A 26,645-nucleotide genomic window follows, 5' to 3' on the forward strand; every position below is an offset into this window, starting at 1 on the left:
TAACCCTGCAAGCTTCTTCATCCACCTGATTAGAGAAATTATCAACGCACAACAACAACGTGGCCCCGTGGCTTCACAGACACCCTGAACACGGGTGTTTCTATCATTTCACTTCAAAGTTCTGGTGTCATATTTTAGTTTGATATGAAAGTGTACATAATCCAACATTTAACAACTGGTTTTCAATCATCCATAACTTAACCACATAGTACATGTTGTGCCCATGGTTTCAACCTAATTGACTCTATACAAAATGCAATATAATTTATTTAAGTACTTAATTAGAGATATTTAACTGCATTTTTTTGTCAATGACAGTTTAGGATCAAATATTAAACATTAAACTTTCCATTTTATATTTATTTTTAAAATTTACAATAGTTTTTAATGCAGCTGAATAAATCAGAAGGCCAAAATTAAACACTCGCGCACATTCGATTATACATATATATTCGATTTTTTTCCGTATATTAACATATTGTCCTGTCTGTCCTATTTTCTCCTTTTCTGGTCTCTCTTTCTCCTTTTTTTCTCTTTATCAACTCTGTTTTGAAAAGGAGGGAATTAAGTTAGTTTCTAATTTATACCTAATAATGCCTGTATGTTTCACCTCATAAAGCTGCCTGTATGTGAAGCGAGACTCTTTTTGCTAATGCCAGCCAGTGGAGTTATCTCTGTTATCAGGGTTTGACCTGAGTTAAACATTCTAATTACAGTCAGTTCAAATGAGCACCGGTGCTTTGTATAATCCCCACCCGAGGGAGAGAGCATTTCACCTAGTTTAGGATGAAACAGTAGCCCCCCCCCCCACCACCACCACCACAGCCGCTATCCTTGAAGTGGAAGAGAGGAGAGAATGTGAGGGCCAAGTTGGGAAGTCACACCAAGAGGATCTGCCTCACAGGCAAATAAAGAGCGTGTGCTCAGGTTAGTAACCCACCACCTCAGCTGGCTCTATCCTTCAGGGGAGAACTCACCTGCTTACAGATGGAGCTGTCAATTACAGCTGCTTAATCTGGGAATCAGTTGAAAATAAAACATGGTCTTCTGGTGGGAATCCTGGGTCAGCTAACTGAGACGGAAGCACAACAGATGGACGATGTTGTCCATCTTCGGTGACCTCTGACACGAGCCTAGTCTTGTGACCTCCCAGAGCATTGCCCTTGGTTAGCCTTGTTATCTGAACGAGCCATTCTGCATACTAAATTGATGGCATACTGGCAGGCACTTTCAAGATGTATATTCCACTGTGTGTGTAGTATATGTGTTTGAATTCAGAAATTGTAACTTAGAGGCTTTGAGAATATGAGTGATGGCCTTCAATAACATATTTAGAATTTGATATATACTGCTAGAATTTTGTGGAAATTGACACAAAGTTGACATCCTCTCTTCTAATCTTTAACACTGCTCACCACTGAACAGAGCCACATGTTGGAGGTGGGCTCCTGGCTCTCTCCCTGAGGCCCTATTCCCATGGCTAGACAGATTACTGTGGGAGGAGAAGGGCTGCCAGGGGAGAGTGGTTCCCCTATTAGACGTATGGAGCAGGGGTTGTAAGCTGGGGCGGTGGAATGGAGGGAAGGATGGAGGGAGGTGGCAGGGAAGAGGGGTGAAGAGGGGGATAAGCTGCTCTGAGAGTTGAACGGAGCTCCAAAATGGTGTGTGGGGGGCAAAGGATTAGGAAAGCTCTGAGGAAGACATCTGCTTCTGTGCCAAGCTCCACATTATCAAAGACACCAGCGTTTCCCACATCATCAACTTTTCATGAGCGCACTCACTGGTAAATATCAGTCGCAGCGGCTTGCGTCTCAAGGGGGCAGCGGGGGGGGGCGAGGAACTTTTCCTTATTTCACAATCAGAAAACACAATTCTGAAAGGCCTCTGAAAAACTTGGATACCATATCAAGTTTCTCTTCTTTTACTTATTCATCCACACATCCCGCTGTCTTCTAATGCATTAAACATGTGTTCATTCTATGTGGGAGTAGTATCGTATGATATAAAACATCGTTGCTCTTCTTCTTAACCACTGGCATATATTTCATAAATCAAAAATCTCACTCCACAGAGGCTGACCTTCTCTTCCTCTGCAGCCCTCAGCGTGCTCTCCCAGATGGACCTGATGATGGGGATGTCTCGGTGTCTTGTGACGTAGCAGTGGGCCTGGACAACATGAGCTAGAGTCAGGCTGCTGATCACAGCCTCCAGGACCTTCTTCACATAGCTGAAGGACAAATGGGCCTGCGTCCTGGTGCCAGCCTTCACCAGCTGCATGGTACATGGGACCAACGCAATTTGGCCCGCGCAGAAAACAGACTCATCAACCTGGAGAAAAGGGCAAAGAAGAAAAACACAGCAGTGTTGGCTTTATTACGGTAAACGCAATATTAACAGTCTAGAGCCAAACTAGCAGCTTGGTGAGGGTGTACTTTGTACTTCACCAAAGTTATTACAATTTATCCTGAGGGGAAAATTAATGTCTGTACCGCCAAGCCACTAGTGAGGATAAAAACAAGTAAGAGGTACAGTTTTCTTAGGATATTGCCGCCCTATACTCCAATGCTTGAACATATATCTATATAAAGGCTTACATATCTCTACTTATCCATGTTTGAAACTAAATTACAGCCTTGAACTGATCTGGTAGGGTAGTGTTTGGAGGTAAGATGAACAAAAGGAATACAGACTTATTGCTAAAGGAACAATCTGCCCTTCAGCGCCAAAGAACCTGAATTCGAATTAAAAAAACAGAACTTGGTGACATGTATATGCACACAGAATATAGAAATATATGTGCATAAAACCCCAGCAGTGATTGTGCAAACGTGTCCATGTAGTAAAATCGGGTTAAAGAAAAAGTACCAAAAAAATAATCTAATTAATGTTATGAACTATGAACATAGTTCAACCAAAAAACTAGATGAAAGAATCAAGTCATGCTCCAAAATTAGTTGTTTTTCTTTGTTTTTTTCAGAGTACAATATTCATCAATGAGGTGCTATAATCAAATTAACATTAATTATAAGCGCATGTTTAAAGCAGTGTATTAATTAACAAGTTTCACCTCTTCCATTTATCAGCATCGTATCACCAACAATTCCTATTTCACAAGCAGGTGTTCTGTGAGAAGCCCGCCAATGTGTTATTTACAGTGTGATAATAAGCTCAATTCTCTGTTAAATACCTCTGTTAGAATTAAGCTTCTCGTATAATGAAACCTGAAAAAAAATCTATCTGTTTAATGCAGAGAGATGAGTGCAGATGAGGGGTGGCATTAAGGAGGTCAGGCCTTTAGAGACCCTGTGGCTCTCCAGTGTTTGAGGTTAGATGGCATTAGGGCTTAACACTAGCTGCTGGTCAATGCAAATAGCTGTTGGTGACGTGTTGATAATTGCTGGCCTATGCAGGGACCTTGGAGCACATGCAGATCTCCAGGGAGGATCAAGAAGGACTGAATCAATTGATACATGGGCCAAGACAAGGTCCTTCACTGATTAGCAATGACGCAGCCAGGGGTGTCGTGTTTCACTGTGAGATTACCAGAGTTAGCGTGGACCAGATGTATTACTCACGACTTAGCACCCTCTCAACCAAACTTCCTCTCGCACTCATTTCAAACAAGCCCTTTGTTTTCTTTTCTTGGCTAAGTCTCGGTCCTACACTGATAGGCCAAGACACAACTTGTTCAAAAGGAGGAAAACTGAAAATTGAATATTATTTTGTTCCCGAAATGTATGTCTTTAATGGGATACTAGCAGAACAAGATGCTTTAGCTGCACAAGTGTTTAGCTAGAGGGCAAACATGGTCATGGCTATTTCCATAATCAGATGGGTTTGCCATGATCCCCAGCTCCTGGGTTCACTTGTCAACTTTGATGAATCTTCAGTTTCCATCACTGCTGCTCCAAATTACTGGGACAGTGCGGGAGACAAGAGATGGAGGGAAGACGGGCGCGAGTGAGTGAGTGGGAAGAAAGGGATGAGATAAGGCCCTCGCTGCTTTCAACCAGTTGGATCAATCACCGGATCATTTACCTGCGAGCACAATCTACCCGAGCGCCTGCATTACTATGTCTGCCTGACATAAAAGCCAGATTCCCACACATCAACAACAAATTGTCATTGGCATTCCATTTATGAGCCATCAAATGCCATCATATCCACTCCAACAAAGAAGGGCTCCATCAGGTTGGACGGGTGGCCAGAATCTCTTAACAAGCTCGTCCCCATGAAAAGAGCTCAATCCACTTTGAATTCATAAAGGCCGGCTACCATTTGTATATTTGAATATCAAAAGGGGCTAGCATGGGGCCCCCTTGACTGTTAAAGGCATACTCCCATAGCTTCTACCAAGCAGGTGTGTGATGATCAATTATTAAGGACCCCGCTCTGGTTACTCTTAGTGGGAGGTGGAATTGGGGATTTGGGGGTTTGTGGTGGTGGTGGGGGGGGCACATCTTTCTCTGGTGAACCTGGATGGGGGAGAGACAGTGGAGAAGGGAGAGCGAATACTATTTACATAAAATTAACAGTTCAAAAGAATGAGTTCACACACCAATCAAACTTGTTAATTGACTGTCAATGGTGTGTCCCTGAATATACAACACAACTACATTATTCATCTTAGGCCCTGACAGGGAAGACAGTCCAATTTGCATGGGCGTTCTAAACGTGATCAACAACCACAATGCCACATGCATTTTTAATAGGCCAGAGATGGGATCCTTTAATATTCATAAGGGTCAAACAATTGCATATGACATTAAACTTTCTATAACAAGGTAAGTATTTTTCAAATGCTAGTCTTAGCAGTCTAAATGGCCCACAGAGAAAAGGGTGAATCAATACTACGTTTTCTGTTCTGCTGCTTCTTAAAAATGTCGGATGTTTTCTGTCATAACTTTAAAGATTTTCAGAAATTTCGGGTTTTTAATAGCTGCCTTTTTGAAAAAAAAAAACTTTTATTATATGTCAGGTCATTTATGCCATCAGAAAAACATACAGTGCTTATGGGTGGGCAATAAATAGCCAAGCAGAATCTCATTTTTAATATTAGATGGATTCAAGATGTTTATAAGTTCAACTTTGTTCCATTTAGTCAACTGCTTTCTTTTATCTTCCTTTTTAACGTTTGATACAATAGAATTTTTAATCTAAATATAAGAAAAGCAAACAATATCACATTATCTCTTTCTGATCATTTTGTCATTACATGTTTCGCATTGTACGGTGAATTATTGAATAATTTTGAGTGATCAAGCAGCCCTTAAAGTAAAAATGAACGACTTCACACTCTTTCCATCTCAGTATTAAGTAGCCCCCTTTTTCTTTTTGTTCATGCTTTATCAACTTTTATTTCAAGGCTAAAAACGGCATCACTTTTCTAATAAACCCAATGAGGAGTCCAAAGGTCACCATCCCCAAAGACGTTCTCTCTCTCTCTCTCCATCCCTATGAGCTGCAGACAGAAACATATATGTAAATGTACTCAGGGAGCGCCTGGCTGTGTCCGCTTCCAACCCTTAACGGTGTCTCGTTTCAGGCTGGTGTGTCTGAGGTGTTTCTAATTGCAGTTTTTGTCAAAGAGCTTCCAGAGATGACCAGACAGTGCTAGACTATATTCACATTGGTGTTGGAGCCCTCTGGGCCCCCATCGTGTTGAGGACGTCTCCGAGTGTCATTAGCTGAGCTTTGGGATGGTATGGATGAACTGGGCTGGCCTAGATAAAATGACCTGGTATTGACGAACAGTCAGGTTTTTCTGCCTGGTTCCAAGGACAGAGAGAGGTGGAAAACTGCTCCACCGCTCCTATCAGATATGCTAATGGTCACATTTCTCCCCATTGAGACCTCATGCATAATTTAACCAGGAAAATGATAATACAAAATGTGTAAAATAGGTTAGATTATTATGGTGTAACTTTTTCCTTATGCGAGGACACGTGTAACCACGCTAGAAGGGAAATGGCAGCACAGTATCAGCTACAGGGTGGGTAATTAAATGAAAAATGTAATTAATATTTGTAATATGTCCTTTGTTTGTTGTTACTACAGCTTTGTGAGTGTTGTTTACAGCCTCATCATGAAGCAACGGTAGAAGAATTCATCTTCAGAGCACCATGCTTTCCAAGTCTGAGCTAAAACTTTTTTTATTTTTGAAAGTTGTATGCCTTTACTAAATAGTCAATAGTGAATATAGACATTTTAGAGTTTGACATGGTTGAGTAGAAATAGGCCAGAAGCAAACCAAGGATGCTGCATTTACATTTTATCTTCCATTCAAAACTTGATTTGATGTATAAACTATCATTTATTTTAAATGGGACACTCTTTGGTATACTTGTAATCCCTTATGGAACATTCTTAATATATGTGACAAATGCCCAAATTTCTATCTGGACTCTTTAGTAATGTTCTTCGTTTCTTGAATATTTTAGGGTTGGCAAATCGCTGAAAATAGTTCAAGATGTGGGGATCAAAAAACAGAGGTTGAAGTTCTGTTGAATGTGTTTAAGTGCATATATTATTTCTGCTTTTTGGCGGGGATTTGATTTGCAACGACTGTTTAATCCTTGTGTGGTGGATGGCAGTTTGTCAGGGATGTGTGCTGTGATTTCATCTTGAACTGGCTTCAAGTCTGTGGGGCTCTTTCAGCATTAGTGCATTCAAAGCAGATCACGTCTGGGAGTGGGAAATGATAAGAGATGGGCTCATGTTGTGCTGCGCCCTGAGGAAATCCTGCCTCTTCTGACACCTCATTTCTACAAATACAAACCTTTCAGGAGAACCACAACCGTTCTTCCCTCTACAGAATCTCTCCCCATGTTAGGCTTCTCATTTAAGGCTTCATGGGAAGGGGGAGGCAGATATTTGCCTTTTTTTATTCCCTCCTGTTTTTTTTTCCCACTGTCTTTATTTTTTTCTTCCTGTTTGTGCTCCAGTTTGAGCCTAACCCCTGTATGCTCAACTGTCACACAAAATCAGTGTTACTTAACGGCGACATAAATAGCCGTATGAAGTGCACAAAGAGAAAGAGTGCAAGTATAGGGCATTTCTGAATGCATTCTCTCAGGTTTAAAACTGCAGATTTATTTTAGGAAACAAACTATACGTTGAAAACACAAGGTTATTTTGATGCCAAATTTAGAAGTATACTCAAAATTACACAACTACAATGAACCATTGTTGAGGCAACGTGTGGTCATTCTAAGGGACACTGGCCTTTCCCCAACCCCCACCTTCTCCAAGCTTATGTTTATTTTTCTGTTGTGCCTGTATGTCTGCCCTCAACATGCCCACTCCATAGACACTGAGCCGTGTGGAAGAGTAACACTGTCATGTCAGCTCTGGTCAACTTTGTGGTAGTCAGGAGCTGCCGCTCAGTACTATAACCAAGGTCAGAGGAGCCTGACTGTCGGATGCTCAGGGAGACACATCAGAATGCCAACAGGCATGAATAAACATATAAATAAATAAATCTTTCCACAATCAAAATATATATATGTTTTTACCACAAAATTAAACTAATGTTGATACAATGTGGCATGCTTTCTGTGTTTTGTTGTAAATTGACTGTTGCTATAATTATGTAAAATAAAGAGATAGGATCAAATAAAACATAAGAAAATCCTCAAAGCTGATGTAATACAATTGTCTGTTGTTGTTGAGTACTGTGCCACACCAGAGCTGGGCTGTGGATGAAGAGTGATGGAGGGGCATGGTTTTTCATTGCGTTAGGCAAAATGCCCTGCTGCCTTCAACTGTCCCGACCTCATATTTTTTGACAAATTGGTTTTGAGGCTTTTACGACTGATGCACATATCGCAAAAATCATTTCTGCCAAGCTTCCTCTATGACCTGCCCGTGGGATATGACAAGCCCCTCCACGCATCGCTCTATCAAACCGAATCTTTCCAGGACAATGCAAATTATGACAAATTCCATCATCCTGCATTATGCGCTTTCCCGCTAATCTCCCTAATTCGAGGGAATCGGGGAGGGTCTCGCTTTTTCAGCTGAGGGGCATGTTGTCTGATTGAATGATGCTGAAACTGCAACCCTCAACCCCCGTTCTTTCTCCCTTCCCAGCTGTGACCACCTCGTCTCTTCTGTCTTTTCATATTTTTCCTCTTTTTTGAAGCTCCATCTCTTGGCCCGGCTGATGATGGAAACACCAAACTAACCTGGGCACAAAAGAATGATGTCAACACAAAATGGCACAACCATTAAAGCGCATCTATGAGAAGTGGTGAAGTCTGTGTGTGTGACAGGGTGTGTGTGTGTGTGTGTGTGTGTGTGTGTACGATATGAAGGATAGGACCACAGTTGTGATATGTCTATTCTGCATAAGACATTTTTGAATGTCAAAAACAAAACAGCCTGCAACCCAGCGACATGAAGCTGCTGGTTCCAGAGAGAAAAGTCCTCTTCATCCACATTCAAAACATCCAGTTAAACACACACACACACACACACACACCTCGTCTTCTCTGCCATGTTGATACTCTAGCTTGTAATCGACACAACATGTGGTTCAGTATTCACAAGTAAAAGATGGACAACACACAAATGAAAAAAAAGACAGACAGACTAAACAAGATGGTAACATGCAGTGGAGAGCAAAGAGATGTAGTCCCTTCTGGTCTCAACAGATGGCAGTATGGCTGCATTAAAAAGGCAGCTGGAGTATCAACAATGCTGTTCATACAAGGTCCACTCAGTCCTTGGACAGACTGGCTAGACAGCATCGAAGTCTTCTCAGATTTTCTTACTTTTCTTCTTTTCTTTTTTTTTTTTGCAAAGTCAAAATGTTTGCATAAATAAACCACAAATTCCACCACTCGAGAGACATTAATATGGATGGAGGACATTTTGGGGGAAAATGATAAAAAATAGTCTCTGTATGTGGTTTCTATTGCAATATCCACACAAGTGTTTTTCTGTATTATTTTGTATCATCATAACATGAAAATCAAACGTAGCTGAAATAAAAAGAATAAACTGAAATTAAATTAAAATCTAAGAAGAAAGATTTTCTATCTAAGAAATCTTTGCTTATACGTACTTTGGAGTTGTTGTAAACATTTTATTTTACAGTAAAAGTGCCCCAGAGATAATAACATTCTCACTATAGCAAAATGATAAAATACATTGTACTGAAAATCCCTGCTGAAAAATAGAGCAAATATTCACATTTGTGTCGGAGCATCAAATTCAACTCAATAAATTTTGACATGTGGAAAATATTGTGTACTCTATTTTATATTGAATGAACTCTTACCCTGAGCATCTCAACTACATTACATTACCCAGACTTACGGGGCCTGACATCCCCTTACATAATAAATCCATAATATCAATAATAAATATATATTAAAAGTGAACATGCGGATATGTCCGCAGAAAGAAAATCAGGGGGCTGTATATTATTCATCTGCAGCCGTTTTTACCTCACTAAAGCGTGTTTTGATGACAATGGCATTTGAAAAATGAATGACCCAGGTTAAAAGTTACTACTCAGAAGAATTGCTCCATGTCAAATTTTTTTGATGAAGCGAGTGGCCAAAAGTAAATGGAGCGTAAGCGCTAACTCTTGTCTGACTCATCTGTAGTACTGGAAAAAAAAAAAATCAGCTAATAAATGAAGACAAAATGGCAATGCTCGCACACTATTGCATGCGGATGTAATAATCATTCCTAACCAGAGGCGCTGACTGCCACTTTTAATGTGTGCAACTTATGGAATCGCAGAAACATAGGAGTGCATAACAATTATAGAAACCATCTATAAGAGCAGTTTCCTAAAATACACAAGCGACAGTGCAGGGCTGCACAGCAGTCAGTGGAGGAATCTGCTGCAGTAACAAGCCGTCTCGAGAAGCCACTCAGTCTGGGCGGGTGACAATCAGTGTTACAAACACTGTGTTGGTTGGTAACACATCCATCACGGTTTATTGTTATACATCATTTATTATGTGCTAACAAAACGCTATTAATACAATTCTAGACAATTTCATTTAATTCTGTTTGGCTGATAACTATACGTCAAAAATATGAAACAATTCAGTTTTGTATTGTGCCTATTTGCCGATGTTTAATTACATTTTCTCACAGCTGGATTCCTCTAAAGTTTCTGTGTTATTTGTTTTGGGTAAAAAATGTTGGCTATGAGTGAAATATTGAAAAGTTATGGGGTTATATTTCTCCCTAACGCTGTTCCCTATTAGTTTCTGTATGTCACCACACTAGTATGTGTGTAGCAAATGGCTCCTGTATTGTTCCGTCTGTATTTGCCACACAAGTATATTTCACAAGGAGCATCTTCCAGTCCCTCCCTATCTGTGTGTTTTTGTGCGTGTGTGTGTGTGTGTGTGTGTGTGTGTGTGTGTGTGTGTGTAAGCCCTGTCAGCTATGCCCTCTCGTCACTGCAGGGGGAAAAAAACACACCCGGGCAGCTCTGAATATAGTGGCTAGTTACCATAGTAATGGGATGGTCATACGTCTCTCCTCTCTCAGACAGTGATGGGAGTGGACAGGACATGGCGCTATGCTTTTTATCTATGCATTTGGTATTCAGTTATTTCATTCCACAAATAAAAAGCCAAGCCACTGCACCTCTCCTTTTTCCCTATTTAAATTGAGGGGTAAAATGGGAAGTAAAAAGTTGGATACGGGGGTAATAATTCACACATGGGACTACAAATAATGATGTGTTTTGACTGAGTGTTTGTGATCGCAGTTGTAACAGCGCAAATGTCTTGGCATATATCTGCTGTGGTGGGATCTTTATACGACGCTTTTCAGATGCCTCCTTGATATCTCTGAACCGTTTGCCCCTCCGCTGCTCATCGGCAGTGACAAAGTGAGAGGAAAACAAGCGCACACACACACGCATAGACACTCATGTAGCACGTGGTCGTCTCAAATTAAAAAAGAAAAGAGTAATCCATTTATCAAAATAAAATCACATTCAGACATCATTACTGATTACATTCATCTACTGTAGCCTCAACATTATTTACATAATACTTGTTTACACAGAAAGCAGACAGACTCAGATGGGGGGCTGACCATTCGTTAGAGACACCAGAGACCAGCTCTCTTAAGGCTTTCCCAGGTGATTAAGGATGGTTATGTGGGACACGTACACACATTACTTATACGGCATATATTTACATGCATATCTAGTTTAGGTGCATCTCCGCATCATTCAGTATGTAAAAGAGGAAGCGGGACGATGGCTGTGGATATCCTGTCCTTGCTCCCCATGGCTTGTTGACATGAACCAAGGCAGTCAGGCACCAATAATACATGAAGAGCTGTTCAAAGGCAATTAGGATCAGTTGTCAGGGCCGGGCCCATTAATGAGTGGGAGTGTGGCAGGGGCCGGGGTGGAAGCACAGCGCTGGCGTACGCGTCCGCGTGAGAGTCGATGCACTCTGACAGATCCAGTCCTTCCCCTGTCCTCGCCTGGTACAAGCTGATACCAGTCTGTCCCCACGTGGTGCTGCAGAAGCAGCGGCACAAGATAATGTATTAAAGAACGCACTGACTCCTGAAAATGACCACCGCGATGGCAGGTCAGCCTCTACGCGGTCACAGCAGGAGAGAAAAGGGGGGGGGGGGACGTGGGGCGCGTGGGACAAGGATTGAGAGGAACATAATTACCTCCTCTGCCGTCTACCACTTCCCATAAAACATCAGATTAAAAAAACGTAGTCTGATATGACCTCTCACATATACTGTATGTGTACACATTTACAGGCACAAGTGCCCAACCCCCGACCAATAGCTCTAACAATGTCCCAGGACAGCGCTATGACCATGTGTCAACGCAGATATACATCTTGCTATGGTAAGCAATATTAGCGGAGGGGGAAATAAGTCCCTGTTTTCCATACTGGAGTATGCAGAACCTGCACACGAGTAAACATTTGCCAACAAATGTTTAGGTGCTGACGGTTTAAGATAACGTGTGTTTGCTCAATCTTTGTCTATTTGCGTGTCAATCAAAGCAGATTAAATGCTGTATATACCCGTCCTGTCAGTCAGTCATGAGTGGGTTACAGTGAGTCACCTGTGACTCATTTTAATGACTAAACCAGTTTACCTTGTGATACAGCTCGGGCCTTTCACAAAGAGCTCACAGGTGTGTGCGGCTGTATGGCCTCGGGGCATACAGCCGACAAGCCACTGCAGTAAGGTCTTACTGGGTTTGATCAGTATGTTTTGTGTGTGTGTCCAGTTCAAATGAAGACAGTTGACCCCAGTGTTTGGGTAGGATGAGTAAAGCCTACAGAGACAGACTCAGGTGATGTACAGAGACAGGAACTGAATCGATGCTCGCTGGGGAAAGGCTGTGAGGTGAAACCCCGACTGTCTGTCAAAAACCTTTCTGACTCTCCCCAGACAAAAGGTTCAACTCATTGCACACAATTCAGGCATTCAGGAAAGGAAACAACGGGCCTATTCTACTTGTGCCTTCAGTAAAATGAAAAGAAAAAAACAAATCTGTGTTAACATCCACCACTGCAACTAGGAACAAGTGACTACAAGTGCTGAAGACCGTAGTTTTGAGAAGCTTTCAATCTCATGACTGCTCAAACCGCTGAGCCTTCAAGACCTCATTTTTCATCGACTCAATTACTCGACAACGGTTCCCCTCCTGGTCCCACCCCTTCCTCCCTGCCTCATCTCCCCTCCTCCCTGGTTGGAAGTGATCATTTGTTCTTTATTAAAGTTGATAACATCCCTCGCATTGTCTGAGTGTGCACGCTAGCGAGCCGCCCCTACTGTTCTAGCCTCCAGCGCTTCGTATTATTGGCGCATTATTTCACGCATGCCCTCCTCTTTTATCAAGTGCTTTTGAAGTAATGTTAATAGACTAGAAAATTGAGACATTTATGAAGTATGGGCCGTGTTTATGAAAAAATCCATAAAGTATGACAGGGGAGAGGTGAGATAAAAGCAAGGTTTTAATAGATTATGGCAAACAGGGGAGATGCGTCAGATGCTGACAGGCACCTCCTCCGAGATCTCTCATATTTTACGGGATTAATTTTGTTGTATTAGAAATGAAGTTAAATGTCCTAATTAATCTGTTCGTGCTGCATGAATACCTCCCCGAACGCAGATGCACGCACACACACTGTTTTTTGGCTAATTACTCTTCTGTGGTAATTGAGGAAGATGCAGTCTCTAGATGTAAAGGAAGTTTGGGGAGATGGGGGGGGGGGGGGGGGGGGGGGGGGGGCTGCTGAATTGTGCATGTTGACTCTTTTACAGTAGCGAAACGTTCCGACTGAGAACAACAAACCATAAAACTAAAGCACTTAGCTTAATTCCTGCTATTCATCACTAACATTTCTGCTTTCTCACTCACCACACTAGCTCATATTTATCTGTCAGCCCTTTGATTGTTCACCATAAACCAGTGCCGCTATCTTCACAAACCCGTTGTGTGCCTATGTGTTCTCCAGCTACATTTCTGATAGAAATCACTGTAACATACCAGCATGTTTCTTTTAAAACACAGATGGAGATTAATAGGTTCAATATTCATGCGAGTCAGCAGTCTCAGATGCATACCACGTCACCACAAAGTATGTTCAACTTAGTTTGTGGTTCTTGCACACATTTTATTCTCTACTGTCAATTATCGAAATAAGTCCTGAAAGTGATTTATAATACTCTCTATATGCTGTTGTTGACGGGGAAAAAAACAAAATCTAAATGAGGCTCCAAACAAGCAGAAGAAACTTCTACCTATGCTCTTCTTTTAGTCTGGTCCTACATGGGTGGCCCAACCTCAATATGACACAGCTTGACCTCTGAACTTATCATCAAGAGAGTCAGACAAAGTTCAGCTCATTGTTTTTAGACATTAAGTCTCCTTAAAGGAGATGATTCAAATTCTACAACCCGCCACGGCACACTCCTCCCTTTGACGCTAATTGGCAGCGTCAGATCCACTTCCCTCCTGATGCCTCACAGTCCACTTTGACAATTTTCAAAATCCAATGCAAATCCTATCGCAGGCTTGTGCAAGACGGTCTTCCACATTATTGACTGTCACTCACAATTATGGGAATGAGGCAAGGGGTTAGTGTTCACCAGCAACCTGAGGCTAGAGCAGTCAGCTCCCAAAGCACACCCTGCAGAATCTGATCAGTGAGTATAATTTCCTCGCAAATATCCCAGGGGTGAGCCACTTACCTTAACAGGAAAGAGGAGATGTTTAACAGCCATTCAACCGATAGTCCTCCTATTCAGACCCGGTTTGGCTTTTGTGTTTGCCTGTGTAAATGTGGCTCCGAAGGGAACGTGATGGAGCAGGAAGAATTAATCTAAAATAGATGTGGAAAACGTCCTGCAGTTTGAGACTCCTGTTGTTACCCCTGACTTCAGTCAATGACGGGTCAATTTTTCTTCCATCTGGCAACTCATATGTGTAATTGTCTGTTAGTACAAATGGATTTCTGTGTAAAAATGTGTGGAACATTGATGGCTAAAGAAACCCATTATTTTTTTTCCTGCTATTATCTTAATGCAACGGAATTGTTTGAAAGCTCCTTTTAAGAAACAACTGACAGAAAATGCAGTCATAACTTTTATTTCTTTTAAAAGCATGCCATTACTTGGCTTTTGTTGTAATGAGATAATTAGTTTTGATATTTTGCACAAAATAAATACTGGATGTCTGAGAGCATCTTTTGTTCTCAATAAATTGATGTATTAAAACAGTGAAATGTCTTATATCTTAATTAGATTATGCAAATTGTGTCTTAAACAAATGACAGCAACATTTGCATTAGATCTCTGATAAATAAGACAGCAAAACAAAAAAAACAGCGGCAAGAGCTTTGATACTGCAGCACTCACAAATGATATACTACAAGGATACATTAATGTGAATACAACCTCTAAACCCGTGTCAATCAGGAACGGAACAATATGAAACAGTGTAAAAACAAAGCATACATTAAATCACTGTTCTTGTCTTTACAGCTTGCGGCTTTTACCTAAACTACCGGTATATCATACATTAACATACAATACACCAAGAGGCCCGCGGCTTTGACATCATAAAGGTTAACTAATTCTTTAAATCAAGTCAGATCCGAATCTGTCAGCTTGCCAGGCCAAGTTGACAGTCAGTCAGCTTCCCACTCCCGAGAGCCGAAGCCGAGAGATTTGACAAGCCAGGCAGATAGATGAATAGATGGATGGCGTCTGAAGGTCCAGCATCCATCACATGCCAATCCCTAATGCCGTTCCACTCTACCTTCACCAGACCCAGCATTTCAATGCGGAAACCTACTGTAATCACATCCTGCACGACCAGAGTGCATGGTCTTGTCAGTAGCCATGTGCTGTCTCTCAAACCACTGGACACTTGTCAAAGGAATAAACTGGTCCCAGTAGAGCTCAGTTTATAGCCCTATTTGAATACAGCGGTATTCAAATGGTTGGCATTACTACGCTTTGTCAATACAACCAACAAGAAAGTTAACACTTAACCACAATTATTCATCAAAGGAGAGTCTCAATTATGTATTTTATCCTGCATTAAGTCGTTGCCCCTTCAAAGACCTCATCACAAAATCAACTCTGCTGCACAAAACTGATTACGTTCTCTGGACATAATTAAGATCGCAAATTCATCCTTTAATCATTTCAGGTTCAACCCCCCCCCCCCTTCCATCCCCCGTGTAGAGCCGGATCCTTCTTTTAATTACCAGCTCTTTTCCACAGACAGTGAACGTGGAGGGCTCCAGGTTATTTGGTCTCAGACGGCAGCTCTTCCGTCTCTGCTGTTGCCAGAGCCCTGTCACCATGGTGTCACACGGCAACAGTCACCAAGGAAAATTGTCATTAAGATGGAGTCAACGTGCTGGCGAGAGGAGGGGTGGCACAGCATGCTTGCTCACAGCAAGGGGGTAATTGTATCAATATGTAAAAATCTCGAGCTGTACTGAAGAGTTGTTAATACATTTTTGATCAAATTAAGTCATTGTAGCGTGGAAGAGGAGCAGACACACTGAGAGGCGACACGGGGGTCGTGTGAAGCTTTGTGCACAGCTCTGAGCAAGCAAACTCCTCTCATTGTTTTCTCAAATTGCTTTGGATATGAACGATCATTAGAGGTATGAGAGATCAGGCTGCTTTCCAGAGGCAATTGCACATGCCTACAGCTGACTTCAATTTCATGTCTCAATGAGACTCCATTGAGGAAATCAAGTAAAAAGCAAACCTGATTCTGTAGGTTACATCTCAGGAATCCAAACCTCGGAGCTTTAGTGACACACTGGTGAGATATGCCGTCAAGCTCTCAATGAATGGGTAATCCACACATGTTCTCACTCATGGACGGATTTGGCTGCAGGATCAAGGACAGTGTGGAGGAGATGGACGCTATCCTTGTTGACAGTACCTTGACAAGTGTAATCCCATATAATACACACTGGGTAAACAAAACACCAAGCCAACCGTGCAACCACGGCCCACACTTCCTCTGCTCAGCCTTTGAATTTGACATTCTTCCTGGGTTTGAAACAATACGAAAGAAGTTGTATTCGTAGCTTTACAAACAAGTGCAAAAATGAATACACACTGCCCACTGTAATAGGGATACATAAATAAAAGTAGTAATGAGAACAAACTATCACACATAACAACAATCACATGCATCTGCAGGCATGCAGCTATACATAAACAGAGACAGCAGAGACAAACACAGGGTGCTGCACGTAATCGGAGACACTTTAATTGTTTTGTAAGAGTCGAGCACAACAAAGCATCATAAGAATCACCAGCGAGATTCGTCATTCATCCAAGTAATCCTTGGTAGTTCTCCATTGATCTATTAGTCACCTAAAGTACTTTGAATTGCTTTGCTAACAATGATGCAAAAGAGGCTCGGCCCCTTAGACAAGGATCAAGGGATTCAGTGGATTCAGTTTCACTATCATTTGCAATTAGTAGACAAAGAAGTTATGTGAAAGAGAGATAAATAAAAAATGAAATAAATGTGTGTAGATAACCGGGTGGCCTGCTAAGCACACCATTTGACAAGAGTGTAATGCTGAAATCATTAGCTGAATAATTAAATGGGTCTATTGTAAGTTTAGTTTATAATTAGTCTAAGAAACTGTCAGCACTCTTACCCACCACCAGCCCCCCCCCCCCCCCCCCCCTGTTGTGGACCTTGGAGCCTTACCCTGAGGGCCTGACTGTAGGGCCCGATGTTGGCTGGGGCCCAGTGGGACAGGCTCTGGACATGCAGGGCTTCCCTCTGGTGGAAGCAGCCTTCCTTCAGGGGCTCGGTCCAGTCATGGAGCAGGCAGTCCATCTGCAGCAGCTGACTGGCAGGTAGAGGAGCCTGAACACACACCCTGCAAGGAAAAGAGAGGAAACATGGAACGAATGCGACGACGACAATCGGCGCATGTATTTAGAGTGATTGTAAATGTTCCTTAACAGAGAGAAGGAAAACAGTGGGAAAGGTCTGTTTGTGTGTTTGCACCTTTACCTTGCTGGAGGGTTTATGCCAAAGTGTTTCTTATAGACGGTGTTGAGAGGAACAAAGTCTTCCATGGACCTCACATACAGATGGACAAGGATGATGTCCTTCATCTTCCAGCCTCTGTTGTCCAACTCACCTGGACACAGCCAACATGTTGTACTGTAAATAACTCTAGTGTAGCAGATCATAAATTGTGGTAACATAACCTTACCTACAACAAACTTACTCCCATCTTGGCTAAGCTAACTAATGCATATTTGGTAAACGTGGTTGTGTTCCACCTATAAGTGAAATGGTAAGCTTGTGACCAAAAAGAAGTGCTGCATTTGGCCCCAGTATAGTCTTATGTGTAACGGGGTCACCAATTCCATCAAATTTGACTCATCTTTTTATCTCAATAAAATGATTCTAGTTCTAGTATTTATCTTGACATTTGGTTTTGAGGAAGTCATGAGGTGTATATATTCCCACTGCAACAGACGAACTTGCCAGTGACAAACAAATACTCATGCAGTCTAAGTCAGTGTACAGGCATTTGATGCTGTCAAAATCTCAGGCTTACAACCTTCCATAAAGTCAGTCTGTTCAAAAAGTACTTTGAAGGCTATCACTACTGTAGTTAAGAGGTGGATAGTTTCTATGTTTTTTTCCTGGCACTTGAATCCATTGAAACTGCATTAAAGTGGTAATGCTATTTGTCCCCTTCTATAAAGAGCAGTCTAACGCAGTATGTGTGCATATCGTAGGCTTTGGATTCAAACACAGGCACAAGGGCTCAAAGCAAAGCCTTTCACCCTACAATCATTTGAAAGAGCTTCAAGTTTGTTTTTCCTTTGCCAACACCAGCGTCTCAGACTACTTCGTCCTCATACAAAGAGGTTGTTCATTAAATATTAACTTGTTTAATATTGTCTCTGCACTGTGAAGGCTGTTCAGCCGAGCGCCACGATAAACATTAAATATGCTTTTCATCTTTCGCTCCTCTTTCTCCATCAAAAAAGAGCGAGAGAGAGGAAAAAAAAGAATCAGATGCAGTGTAAAAGCGTGCACTTTTAAACTTCTGCAGGGCAAAAACGATAACCCACCCAACATGACCGCAGTGTGAGTGTATGTGTTCTAAAAGAGGCTTTGTTTTGGCTTAATTTGAAGTGCTTGTCCTTGTTCGGTGGCCAACTCGCGATCCCAATCTTGTGACGGACGGAGTCTCTGACACACAGGGTTTTGCCTGCTGGGTTGACAAGCACTTTTGAATAAGTAACGACTTCTCAAGCTCCTCCTCCTCTTGTGTCTTTAGCTAACGCGGCAAGGAGAAACAAAGACGCCCAAGGGACAAAGAAGTTTTCCCCATATGTTTTTCTCTAAAGGATTTTTGGGGCTCAAGTAGTACAGTAAGCCTTGTAGAATATGTATTATTGAGCTGCTCAAATCACCCCTGAACAAAGGAATTCTGTATCATCTCCCCTTGGTCATATCAAAGAGCTATTATTAGATTGAAGAAAACGCAACTTATTAAAGGTTAGTTTACTTGCAGACGCCATTGTGTGTGCCTTTTCTTCTGCGATTCAAGGGAGGCAAAAAGGAATTTTCTAGTAGACCCTCATATTTTTCCCCGAGTGTTGAGATATTTAAAAGCATGTCCACATCACTGGTACACCATGTTCTTCAAAACTGTTCACTGTGTCGCTCGACACGTTCTCTCCCTCACACTTTCCCTTACTTTGCAGCTGATTGAAAGCTGCCGATGTCTGGCCCTGGATCCCGAGATCTTTGCACTGAAGGCCGTTGACGCCCGAGATCCACTGATAGCCTTTGGAGCTTCTTGGTGAGCAGGATGGAGGGAGATCTGCAGGACGAGGTGAATGAAAAGGAAGAGGTTTAGCTGGTTTGGATTTTCACACACATATTTTGTGCAGTACAAACGGTTGGCCCAGGCTTATAATGCTCGTTGATGACTTTTAGACCATAGAAAATGAGTGTGTACGTTTTTTTTCTTAATTTACAACGAAGGCATACGCTGTATGAGAGGTAATTCATGCATAGGTGGTTCATGTCTACGGGGGGAAAATAATTCAGAGATTGTCACAAATACACAGAGAAGATGACAGCTCTTGTCAAAGACTCACACAGAAATACTAGCATCATGATGCTGGCCGCATGACACAGATTCAGGGAGCAAACACCACACACAAATATCATTTGACACACACACACACACACACTCATAAACACACACTCAAGCATGCATGTCAGCACGTGCATGTCTCACCAAAAATGAATCTCACCGTGGCCCTGCTGACAACTAAGGTCACAATTTGATGTAAATTCTTGCTCGTTGTCTTGAGCTTGATCAGCATATTCCACCTCCTCAGTCATCTTGTCAATGGCGTTCTGGCAAGGACAACTACCATGGGGCAAAGCTCTCGCCACCGCATCCTGCAATAAAGCACCACAGGGAATACATTAGGCCAAACGCCCACCAAAGTGCGCTGAGCCTTTTGCAAAGACAGACAAAACGCTGTATAATTAGCCAGCCTTTTCAAATACCCCACCAAGCGGGCTGTGTGTGTGTGTGTGTGTGTGTCAGTCTTTCATGACAAGGGCCCAGATACATATAACTTCAAGGTGAATGAATATGAAACAACATGCTAACATATTCGTGGTTCAGGCGAATAGGGAGTGGTGTTTTCTGATACTGTAGATTCAATCATGCTGGCTGTCAGTCAAAACTCATGACTGGATGGGTGAGACATGTTTTGGATTTCACCAGTCTCTTCCTGCTGTTTACTTATACTTTCCTTGCTACTTCTTTTGAATAACAAATCATTACCATTTTTCTCTAAGGCATACATATTACCTGCCAAATCGTGCTGGGGCGTTACACATTTGAATACATATTTCATATTTCCTCAACGCCCCTCCTCACCCTGCCGAACACTCATTCACCCCCCCCCTCATCTGCTGTCAACTGCATTAGGCCATATGATAATCAAATTAATTATACTTCAGCCCCTCTCTCCTGGCCAGCATGAAAAATAGCTTGACTAGCATTAACGCAGGGCAAATGATGGTGGTCCATCCCCACCCCCTGAGCCCGGTGCAGTTTCCTCTAGTGCTAGTGTCACCGCAGATCTGTCACCCTGACGAGAAGAGCTTCAGAAGGCTGAACCAGGGCAGGTTCTCCCCTGGTTGCCACCCCCCCCTTCCTTTTCCCTTCCCCTCCCCTTGCAGGCCCTGGATCTCCCTGCTCTTCCCCCAGCAACCTAGGGGGGGCTACAGGGGCTGTGGGAGCGTGTGAGCGCGTGTGTGTTTGTGTGATGGGGGTGGGAGCGGCGGCGTGGGGAGTGAAAAAAATATATAGCTGTAGGGAGTGAGGCTTCAGGGTCACGGAGGTTGTGGGATGGGGGTATGTTTTCTGTCCATAACAGTCCCAGCCCCCACCCAACATGCAGATAGACACACACGCAAGGCTACATACACGAACGCACGCCGTCTTGCACACAAACAAACACAAAGTCAAATGTAAACATTACTGTGTGATGTGCAAAGAAACGCACGAGCAAATCGCATGCCCTTACCCTGGAGACGTGTTGAGCCACGGGCGAGTAACATCCCCTCAGTGTAACCCTTATAGAACCTCGCGGCAACAAATACGATAACATGCATGCAGCACTTCCTGTCGCCAAGAAAACGCATCAACTAGTAGGTGTCTTATTAAACCAGACAATTATAACCAGACTAATTAACTGCGGTCAATGTCTCCATCACAGGATTTTTGACAAGACTTTAAGGATTATTATAAAGTTGTCAGTTCTTGCAGGAAAAGTAAAATGTTACGAAGTGTCCCCCATCTTGTCTAAGCAGCCCCATTCAGCTCCTTCTAATATACCAAAAGCCAATTCCTACTGCCCCCCCGCAACCCCCGCCTGTGTCCGCTTAGCCAGCTACCTGAATGCAAAGCGCCTTAATGTGAGCCGACATGTTTATTAAGCTGGGCCTAGTTTCCGGCTGCAGTGAATATTGCAGACGTCAAAGTAGGCCATGTGGGGCTAGAGGAGAGAGAGCGAGGGATGAAGGGAGACACCGAGAGCAAGAGTGTGCGAAAGAGAGAGGCCCTCTGGAGGGCGGTCTGAACCCTGCCCTACAGTGCTGTGTTTCTCTTCTGCTCGACAAAGTTATCAGACACCAAAAGGTTTTGTTCTTGTATTTGTTTTGCCCTCATAGTGGTTTTGAAGCAATCAACCCCACGGTGACTCAAACTTGTGTTGTGAAATCATGGACGCAGCATTGAACAGCATTGATCCCATTTGCAAAACAAGCCGTACTCAAGGGTTCCTTCAGAAATTTGACTCACGGCATCCTTGTTCTCGGTGTGTATCTCGGTGAAGTTTAGGTAGGCAACAGGAGCAAAGGCATCTGCTGAGTGGATCACAATCTCTGATGCATCACTGAACACACACACACACACACACACACACACAGGTGAAAAAACGTTCATGTACAGTAGGGTTGGCGAAAACAAAACATCTATTTACAAAAATAAAACAGTCAAATGCTGAAAATAGCGTCCGTATAATACAGCCAAATGATTGTAAATGTATATTGCCTTACTCACATGACCATCTTCTTTTTGAAGAGGGGACAATCAAGGGTGAAGGTTTCATATTCGCCTCCTTCTCCACAAATATGAACTCCATACTTCTGGGAGAGCTGATCAGTGAAAGCAAAACATCTTTAGAAACTCTCACTTTCCACTAGATTTTCAAAATGTAACTTTATGTTTCAATTCATAGTCTAGAAATACCAAGTAATTTGAAATAATACAAGTCTTACATTAACACAAGTATCCTCATGTTCAAATTAGAAGTGTATTACTTTTGACAACAAAATATTTCCAACATTGTGGTAAAAACCAGCAATTGTACATGATTGGTGTGACTGAGATATTCAGGGACATTTTCTCAAAGCAGAGCACTAAGAATACAATTACTCAAAAACTAAAAGTCAAAGTAAAATATATTCCCCTGTAGTATTAAGTACTTTAAGATGTTTTAAGACATTGAACATCAGCTAACCTGACCTGTGAGCAAATGGCGTACAAATAGAAATACATGGCAGTACTGCAGTCTAGAGTGTAAAGTGTGTGGAAGAGTCTCTGTGACCTGTTTCAGATAGGGCTCCATGTCAGCCAGAGGTTTTCCTAAGTGCTTCTCTGGATCCAGGCCTGGCACCCACGTGAGAAAAGCACACAGGAGACATACAAACATACACACAGCGATGCACAAAGACAAAAATACATACACAAACACAATTTCACACAGACACACGTATGGAGAGAGAGAGAGAGAGAGAGAGAGAGAGAGAGAGAGAGAGAGAGAGAGAGAGAGAGAGAGAGAGAGAGAGAGAGAGAGAGGTCTGATCAGGAACAGAGAACAGTGATTGAAGATGACAGGCAGAGAGGTTTACAGGCAGACGCACAAACACACACGTAAACCTGCTCCCTGGATCTATTTGTTTGACTTTGCAAGTAGTGTACACAGATCTCTCCGGGTAAGGGCAACAGTTTTCAATTGCTGGCCGCAGACCCCCCACGCCCCCTCGCCCGCCGCCCCCTCATCTAGTTCCCTTTGAGAATGTAAACTCTGGAAAGAGATCTTGTTTATTTGCCTTTTTCACTCCCCTTCCCCTGAAATGGTGCATGGAAGTGACTCACAGGCATGGGAGAGAAAAGAAGGAGGGGAAGTGAAGGTTGGAGTGCTTTGTATGAATACCCAGTGGTGCCACACTCCTCAAACACAAGCTCACTCCCCAGACAAAAAAACAAAACACGAAACAAGTAACCAACCACGAACATAAGTAAAACATCCATTGCCATACCCAGCTGCCCTTTCAACAAGATATCCGAATGTAGGCCGTAGCTTCACCTAAAGATTAGCACTTCGATCAGTCCTATTTAGAGCTTATGTACATATTAGCAGGAATAAAAACGGTGGACTTAAACGGTAAACACTTACTCAGCTTGTTGAGCATTGTAGGGTTTTACTCCTTAGTGACACTAAATCCTGATGTTGTCTTTCAGACGCCGCCGCGCTGAACTCCATCTCAACCTTGTAAACAACTCCTTTCACAAGGAACGTTTCCTACTGTACATTCTTCACTGTTCCGACAAAAAAAACAAAAGCCCAGAGTACCAGGTGCATTCTACAAAGACTAGAAAACATAACAGGACATGACTCTAAAATGCTAAATCTTAGGAAATTACAAACCACGGTGTTATATGCTCGTGCCAAAGTTACTGGAACCCAACAATCTTAACGGTCGCCGACAATGGCTTGCCTTATCCTCCAACATTTTCCTTTTTCTGTGGCTGCCTCTTAATTGATTGACATAATCATTATCAAGTTACCAATGACCTACATGGAGTGGCGTGCAGTTGTGACAGTAATGCCATCGCAATAAAAGAAATTTGCTGAATTGTCCCTAATCATTTCTCTGAAAACCCATAGCTCCTCTATTCCTATTCATCGGCACGTTCATGTGTTTAATTAAAGGAACAAAGTTAATCGCAATGTGAGAATGTCTCCTCTCTCATGGCCTGACAACCTCAAAGGTTAATGTGTCATCCGTGGGCCCCATGCGGAGCAATGGATGGGAGACAAGAGGAAAGGGTGAGAGGACGTGAAGGAAGGACGCGGCATCCCATCCTGGGTTCATCTTAATCCCAGCTGTGTCTCTCTCCTCCGGGCCGCGATAGTCCAGCACGACGGGGGAGAGACAGAGGGCCACAGCGGAGGGAGAGAGGGAAGGTAGAAAGGGTGTGGAGGGAGAGAGTGAGCAGACCCTTATTCTCTTCCCAGGGGATCCGTGGTCTTAATTAGTGTGAGAATATCTAATCTCAACATCCTCTCATCTTAACCCTGCCACAAAGGTAATAAGGCAGGAGCGGGAAAAAAAAAAAAAAGCATTAAAATTCAATTCCATTTAAATATCCTCTTTAATTAGTCATGCCTTTTAACAAATTTTAATAATTGGCTCCAAATTGCTGAGGGGACGCCACATTTTTTAATACGTTCATTAACTTCCCTGCTCTTAAATAATATATGATACTTGATATGATATTTACGAGGAGGGGACGATGGGAATCCAGGAAGACAGGAGTGAGTGATAAAATGATACAAAGATGGCATTAACGTGGAGGTATTTCTCCCAAGACCACTTAGCACTTGTATGAGTGTTTTCTTAATTGACGTTCCTGACTGACTTAAGGTTACTGAAACCGTTTGGAAACGAGGATAGCTGGAATAAGCTTGCACTTGTACAATACTTGCTTTGAGAAGTCTTTGAGTAGCCACTGGTGTGAGCCATCAGCGATGCAACAGCACTCATTTACATGATCTTCACATCTCTGTCTCCTCTGAACCTGTTTTACAACTTGACCTAAACCCAATTACCTAACCTCATTATGGCACATTAAACCCAAATAAGCCCACTAGAAGCTGCCATTAGTCTGCCACCAGAGACAGCAAGACTGCACTTTGGAAAGAGAGGAGATTCCCTAAGAGAGACTGAGAGAAATGGCTCTCCTTTAAAAGGGCTTTTTACCTCATATTATCCTATAAAACTCCAATTAAATTCAGTGAACTTTAAAACCAGGGAGCCCAGTAATGAGGGAGAGCATTTTTCAAAAACCTTGTTGGCATTTAGGGCCTTGAAATTAGCCAGGAATAAAAAGTTTACAAGTAAACCAAGAGCCATTTAGGCATTCAAGTTAGTTTTTATATGACTGATATGAAAAACTGATGTTAAAAAAACTGGATGCAGAACATTATAAGACACAATGCTAGGTAATCCTGTAGCAGAGAGTTTACAATAACAAGTTGAATCTGGAAAATCCTTTGATTCTGCTTAGAAATTCGCTTTTTGAAGTCAATCCTTGGACCCAAAGTCAAAGCTTTCAGATAATAAAAAAAAACATTCTCCTTCTGAACTCAATAGAAAATGCTGCTCCCACTACTCTTAAAGAAGTCAATGGCAATTATTTCCAGAGCACACTTTTGCACTAATTCTTTTTAACGATCATGATTGGCCTTTTCCCACCTTGAGGAGGTTGATTCATGAAAACCCACAGCAGCGAGTTGCCTATTTAATTGAAACTGCTTGTGATTTTGCTTACTGAGCCTAATGCTAAATTAAAAGCCGGGAGATTCTAGATACTGTCTGAGCTGAGCTGAGCGCAGGGTTGTCTGCAGATCGTGCGAGCTGACAGCTCGGCTTTAATCCCTGCCTTCAGAGAGAAAAGGCAGAGAAAATTGGATTCATGATGTGTAACATTTTAGCCTTTAAAAGGATGAAATAAGCATCTCCTCCCTAGCAGGTGAGCTGCATCAGCCTTTAAACAACGCTCTCAAAGACCCTCGCCAAAACAATGGCTGTTCACTATCACCTAATCTTCGCAAGAGAGAGAAATGACGAACAGAGAGGAAGAAAGAAGGGGAGGGAGGCGGCACCGTACAAAGGATGATAAGATTAAGGTTATATGTGAAATTTGTCAGGCTCTTATCTGAAATTCAGCTCCTGTGAGCAGAATAATAGGCAGCATGAATTGTGTAGCAATCGCATCAAGATGAAATCCTTTCAGTTCAACAAATCAAAAAGGAGAAACTGGGAGTACTTACAACCATACAGAACTTAACCCGCACATAATTAACCTGTGCAAATGAATAAATCATTTTTACAGATAAAGGATTTTTTTACAGAACAGGTGGTTAGAAAAAAAGAAAAGAAACAATTGCTTCCCATTACATTTGAACTAATTGGTCTGACTGGTCAAGAACATCAAATATGCTTGAAAAGATCACGGTCACAGCGGCTAACAGGACACGCAGGTAAAATGGTTGTCCAGGTACTTAAAGCTGGGGTCGGCAACTTTGGAGAAACCAGTAAGAATAAGCAGAATTTTGAAAGAATTCCGCCCCCTCCCTTCAGGCCACTCTCGACAGTCACTCCCTCAAAACATATGAAACTGACTTTGGCTGGAGGACGAGTCCACTAGAGAGCGTTGGGGGAGAAGAGAGGAGCTCAGCGCATTGTTGTTAGTGCACGAAGGTTGGCAGGTTGGCAG

General features: G+C 42.4%; 1 protein-coding gene across 1 annotated transcript in view; it reads right to left on the reverse strand.

Moving 5' to 3' along the window:
* dph6 (diphthamine biosynthesis 6) overlaps window positions 1-26,645 on the reverse strand; it is a 53,740-nt gene that overhangs the window by 7,843 nt on the left and 19,252 nt on the right. The window contains exons 6-13 of the mRNA XM_079175108.1: window positions 22,687-22,748; window positions 22,140-22,234; window positions 21,879-21,972; window positions 19,810-19,960; window positions 19,245-19,370; window positions 17,534-17,663; window positions 17,222-17,396; window positions 2,080-2,328 (exon numbers count right to left, since the gene is read on the reverse strand). Of these exons, the coding sequence (XP_079031234.1) occupies window positions 2,080-2,328; window positions 17,222-17,396; window positions 17,534-17,663; window positions 19,245-19,370; window positions 19,810-19,960; window positions 21,879-21,972; window positions 22,140-22,234; window positions 22,687-22,748 (1,082 nt within the window). The remainder of the gene's footprint in view (window positions 1-2,079; window positions 2,329-17,221; window positions 17,397-17,533; window positions 17,664-19,244; window positions 19,371-19,809; window positions 19,961-21,878; window positions 21,973-22,139; window positions 22,235-22,686; window positions 22,749-26,645) is intronic.

The sequence above is a fragment of the Pholis gunnellus genome (assembly GCF_910591455.1).
Source record: "Pholis gunnellus genome assembly, chromosome: 15".
NCBI classification, from domain to species: Eukaryota; Metazoa; Chordata; class Actinopteri; order Perciformes; family Pholidae; genus Pholis; species Pholis gunnellus.